Here is a 6,000-nt window from a genome sequence, read left to right as displayed (position 1 = left end):
GGCATTTTAAAAGGCATTAAAGCCTGATGATGTCATTAGGTTACTTTACAGAAAACTGCTTTACAGAAAGAGGGAAAAGAAGGAAAGACGAGATGAGATGGACAAGTCGATAAAAACATGGACACAAACTGCATAAGCCAAAAAAATATAGAATTATCATGTGAAGTTATAAGAACACTTGAGAAGTCGAACATTTAAAGGAATTTAGTTTTACATGTCTTATTGATTCAGCAGACTATATGATACTTACCCAATATACCATGTTTTTATGGCTGAATTGTTAAATCACATTCAAATGTTCTGGAAATTTTGTGCATTATTTTATACAATATTCCCCCACAATGCAGTGTAATATTAAGTATATTTTGAAACGACGGGATCTGCACTAGAATTAGAAAACAAAGTTCTGGCGTTTGAAAAATCGTGGCCATACAACACATCGACCTGATGAAGGTCTCTGGTTTTGGGTTTGAAGGATTCTCTCACATGCAACATATACAAAGTAGGCTACCACGCAGCTTTTAAATAACGTTACAGACTCAAACGTGTAGGTCTCTGCTCAGCAATAAAAAATATTTTCTCTCTGTCAGCTTAAAGATAATGTTTGTCTTTGTTTTGTCTTTAGAGTATATGCAGTGAAAAGACCACCACTGGGTTCAAATCATTTTATAGTGTACACCAAGTGATCAGAAAAAACTAAAACCTCCTGTGTGATGTTTCATACAATAACCCTGCAATAAATACACAACAGAATAAAATTCTATGTTTTAATTTTTCTGTTTCAGCTGTTTGCATGTCGACTCAGTTCTGTGGTATGTTATGAAGATCTGCTTTGTGATGTGGAAAAGTCAAACTGACCTGCATTTTACTGAAGGGTTTTTTTTTACAGTATTGCGTCCAGCATGTCAGAGTATTATCTCCATCTATTACATATACAGCAAGGAAGGACAAAAATATGAGATACACCTTTTTAAAGATGCATTTCAGTGCAAGAACAGAGTAAACCACAGCCTCCAAATGACCGCAGAATTGGATCAGTACTTGACAACTGAGTTTAATCGTCAGAGTTGTATTTATTACTATTGTGGACTAAAGTGGACAGTGGTTTCCATTTTTCCAGTCTGATAAGTCCTGTAGAGATCAGTTTCAACTGATTCTCTCTGACTGTAACAACTCTTTCCTTCCTTCATGTAGTTTAAGTTACCACTTTAATCCCCATCATAACGTACATTTTAATCCTCTGTATTTGACCCATCCCTCACTATTTTAGGAGCTGTGGGCTATCACAGCGCCACGTCCGGGGACCAACTCCAGTTCCGAGGCCAGCTCCTCGGTCAAGGGCAGTAGCAGGATTAATCCTAAAAGCTCTGCTGCATGTCTTGGAGCGTGGGAGGAAAGCGGAGCACCCAGAGGAAATCCACGCAAACATGGGGAGAGCATTCAAACTGCATTTAGGAAGCGGCTCCAGGGTCCAAACCTCGGCCCTCCTTGCCCTGAGGTGACAGCTCCTTACAGTAATGTAAGATTTAAGTTCAAACTGTGTGTGGTGGAAACTGAAGCACTAAGTGTCATTTCCTTCATATTTGTTAGCAAACATGCATTTCATCATTGTACAAAAACATTTTGCAATATGCCCCGCAGATTTGTTCCTTTTTTTTGTGTGTGTGTGTGTTTGTAAGCACTTTGCTCGTGTTCCTGTTCATGGAGGCATGTCGGGAGAGAGTTGTGCCGAGCCAGTCAGCACAAAGCAGTGAGCTGTGAGGGAACTGACGGGTCGTTAGGGGCTGGTCATTAAGGCTGATCATTAGATGCTTTTATGGTGAATTACCCGGTTTCACTAAGATTTCTGCAAAAAGCGGGAAACACTGAGGCTCTTCGGGCCCCCAGCAGGCAGACCTCACTCTTGCATTGGTCGTTACTCCTAATCAATAATCATGATCAGTGCTTTTGATGGATGGGGCTTAACCTCCACTTGATGACTGGAGGAGTGTGAGTCAGGAGGAGGAGGGGGAACTGGGTGCTGAGGCAAGGAGGACAGGCGTGAAATGAACTGTTCTGCTCCACTGCGAGCCCACACTCTTCCTTTCAGTAGGTAATTTGTCGCCTCATGTACTGATGTGTGTGTGTGTGTATGTGTGTGTGTGTGTATGTCGTTGTGTGCGTCCTATCCACACAATGTGGAACGTGTTTGAATGTGTGCTACGAGCCTATTGTGGCTATGTTTATTTTTAGATAAGGATGTTGGAAGAGTGTGTGTGATGCAGCTGACTGGTCAGCGTGAGAGGATCAAGCTTTTGTTTTTATTTTGAATGTGTGTGTGTGTGCGTGTGTGTGCGTGTGTGTGTGCGTGCCAGGCAGGTGTGGAATTATGTAATGTTGTACTCCTCCGAGCTGTGGCGGGCTTTGTTCTGTATCACTGGAGGTCCTGTGCATCCAGCAGAATCAGCATTATGTGAGGTGTAGTTCATTACCCAGAATCGGCCAAGCCTGACACGTTATTATCTTTCTCCTGTGCTTTGACTCCATTTCAATTACCCTCTTACCATGCATAGCCTTCAAAGCCGGCCCCGCCCCATCCCCCTCTCGGCCACCCAACATGGCCATCTCCAGCCAATCAGAGAGAGAGAAGCAGCATGTGCAGCCAATGACTGAGACCAGATAAAGACTATCAATCACCCTGTGCTGCAGCGAGGGTTTTATCAGCCGTTCATCTGAGACTGGCTGCGTGCAGCTTGTCAGCCAACATGTGAAGGCTTATAAGCCTTGTTTAACAATTCCCAATCTCTCTGGAGTGGGACACAGTGGAACAATAGTCCCCCAAAATGTTGCGGAACACACACACACGGCAAAAAATGATTATCTAAATGTTTTCTTTTTTCTTGTCTCACTAGTGTTAGGTAGAAATTTTAGGACACCCTGCAGTGACCAAATTACTAACATGTTAATCAGTCATGTGAGCTCAGTGGCCATAAGCTTCCAGTATGTTATTCTACAACCAGCTTTACAGTGGTCCTCTCTGTCAATGCCACATTCCTGTTTCTGGTTATTTTCAGAAATATAAAGAATTTGAAAAGTCAGTCAGAGTGGAGGAAATCGATGGTGTGAAACTGGTCAAAAATCTGGCTGTGAAGATGGAGGAAATGTTCCACAGAAAAGCGGAGGCCACAAGGGTAAGTACAATTTGAAAAAGCATTTTATTCTGCATTTATTTATTTTTCATTCATTTAATTCTATTTCAGGGGGTGAGGGGCTGTATGTAAATAATTAGGGTGGTAAGGTTAGAGCCTCAGCGAAGAGGGAGGGCTGCATGTTGTGTTCTTTTTGCTTTAGGGAGGGCCTTCACGTTTTACTGATTCCCACATCAGAATGAAGCTACGAGCACTCAGTGTCTGTTTTCATATTTAATGCTGCACTGGTGGTACACCTGCGTGAAGAAAACACGTCTCCAACACGCCTGGTCATATGACTCATGTGATCAGGACTGTATCTGACAACTGATCGTATCAGGCTAACTTCATCTTTATTTTGAATCAGAGGTGCAGTGACAGAAACTGCAGCGCTAAAGCCCCTCAGCACCCACAGTAGTGACACCTGTGCCTATTTTGCTCATTCAGTGACTGTGGTAATAGTTATTAGTTTATAGTATGGTTCCGATCAATATTGTGGTATCAATATATTTGACAAAGAGGACGCAACATTTTTACAATCACTAATTCAACTTTTAATGTGAAATTTGATGGCTCTGTGAAAATGATTGTTTCTGTTAAAATATTAATGTTTAACTATTAAAGAGGCTGTTTTAATGTTTCTTAAATGAGCCAGTGAAAATATTAATAAGGACTTTTTTTTTTAAATGTTAAAAATAAAATTCAGCTCCCTTCCCCAGGTCTAATTTTCATACAGTCCCTAAATTGAGCAGGTTAATCATTTAGCAAGAGCAGAGTATTGTTCAGTGTTCAAAGATCAAATGTGTCAAATGTAAAAGGTTCGTTTAGGACATGGTCTCACGTGTAGTGCCCGAGTCCGAGCTGTAGTCAGACCCACAGCAGCAGCCAGTCTGCGACCTCAGCTTGTAACCATTTTAATGCTGCATTTCGCAGGGACTGCTGGGAAATGATAACGTTTATCTCTCCCTGCCTGATCCCATGTGGGCGACAATTCATCCCAATTCATTCTATAAATGACACTTATATTTAATAAATCTGATTGGATTCATATCAAGGTGTTTTTTTTAATTATGTGTTAACAATACAAGGGCCGAAATTTGAATGTTATAAAAATAAAAAATAAAAATCCAGTCTCATGTTTAAGCCTGGTTTAAAAATGAGGCACTGACCTGAATAATGTGGTGGAGGTGGGGTGTGTGGCCGCTGCAGGTCTTTTTCATAAAAAAAAGTAAAATTATGCACATGCCTTTACCAAGAGTGTTCTCCACCTAAACCACAAAACATTGCGTTTATTTCATACCATTTTCTTTTCTTTTTCTTTTTTTTTTATTTGCCAACTGCTGACGACATGAGAACTCACCACGAGGTCAATTGAATTTGGACAACGCAGCTCAGTTGTGTTTATAAAGGCCAGCATTTATTTTGACACATGTGACAGATGTTAATTACCTGCTTGGCTCCGAGGGTGAGAGTGACTGTAGCGTTTAGGTGGCATTTCCCTCGGAAACACAGAGCCAAGCACATTTTCGAGACTCGAGTTATTACAGAAGCGATGTCTGCTTTGGTGCTCGGCATGAAATCCTCCAACCTGCCTCCATCAATCATTTTACAGCTGCGCTCCACAGTAGTGCCCTACATTTGATGCATTTTTTTTTTTTTGCCTTTAAAAAAAACACTCTAAGAATTGCCAAGGAGGGAAAGCCTGAACCCTCTGGGCAACATATGCTTTTATCGAGTTTAAACCAAAAGCTGGACATGCTGCCGATTTCATCCAAAGATTAATCTAGAGTCTGGCTATGGTCCTCGATCAAGGTCCTCTTCAGGGGAATGACATTTGTGGAGATGCTGGAATAATAGAGCACCAGAGCAATGTGCAAACAGCAAGTTTGAGAAATACAAAGAGCAGCAGGGTGTAAAATAAAAATTAGAAAAAAAACTATTCTGGGAATGGGCTCCCAGAGGCCTTTGAGGAAGTTTGTGGAAGTCTTAAAGAACCGTGGTCTGATGGTGCAGTTTTGGCCAAAGTAGCCTAGAATTTAAGGTTTATATGCATTAAATAGAAATAGGATCGGATTTTAAGCACACGCGTGTAATAGCTCTGGTCTTATTAACCATCCTCTCTCCTCCTCTCAGCGGCTGGTGGAAGCGGCAGAAGAAGCGCACCATCAGCATGAGGATAATCCCGACCTGCAGGTGAGGTTTGTCCCGGACAAAAGAAAAGAAAAGAAAAGAAATGAAAAGAAAAGAAAAGAAAAGAGGGACACGACCTAATTATTAAAAATGTGATGTGGCATTGTGTTAGACCAGGATGAATCATTTTCAGTCGGGCAGGGGAGGAGCGGCTGCAAGGTGAGAGAAGGGTAATAGGCCTTAAAAGTCTTTAATTGCGTTGGCATCGTCCTTCCCACTGATGTCCTGTCATCGGTTTGATACATAATGCTTCTTTGATGAGCAGTGGCGCACACACTGAAGGCTGCAGCGACACACGGGCATAACTCAGACTGAATGTTTGGAAGTGTTGGGAGTCATAGCTCAAAATCAGGTCTTCGCTTTGACGTTCACATACAGTAACTGGAACTGTAGCACGAGATAAAAACATACAGGAGGAATAATCTAATGCATGATCTAATATTTAGAAAGAAAGTATAGGCAACTAGCATTTTCTGAGAGGATAATATAGTTATTATTGGCCCAGGTCTTTGCGGTCATATAAGCTGTAGGCAAAAGCAGAGAGAAGAATGGGGAAAATAGAAGTCGGCCTGCATTGCTGTAATTTTAATTATATTTCACATGATTTGCTCATGTCCCCCGAATGTGTTCAGGACATTATTTA

General features: G+C 41.5%; 1 protein-coding gene across 1 annotated transcript in view; it reads left to right on the top strand.

The window, feature by feature from the left end:
* Nucleotides 1-6,000, top strand: part of LOC111222914 (voltage-dependent calcium channel subunit alpha-2/delta-3-like) — a 32,987-nt gene that overhangs the window by 2,642 nt on the left and 24,345 nt on the right. The window contains exons 3-4 of the mRNA XM_022746822.1: nt 3,054-3,170; nt 5,301-5,360. Coding sequence (XP_022602543.1) covers nt 3,054-3,170; nt 5,301-5,360 — 177 coding nt within the window. The remainder of the gene's footprint in view (nt 1-3,053; nt 3,171-5,300; nt 5,361-6,000) is intronic.

This window comes from Seriola dumerili, unplaced genomic scaffold (genome assembly GCF_002260705.1).
Source record: "Seriola dumerili isolate Sdu_G_001 unplaced genomic scaffold, Sdu_1.0 BDQW01000109.1, whole genome shotgun sequence".
NCBI lineage: Eukaryota > Metazoa > Chordata > Actinopteri > Carangiformes > Carangidae > Seriola > Seriola dumerili.
Note: the sequence above shows the minus strand (reverse complement) of the source record. Positions and strands in the feature narration are given on the sequence as shown.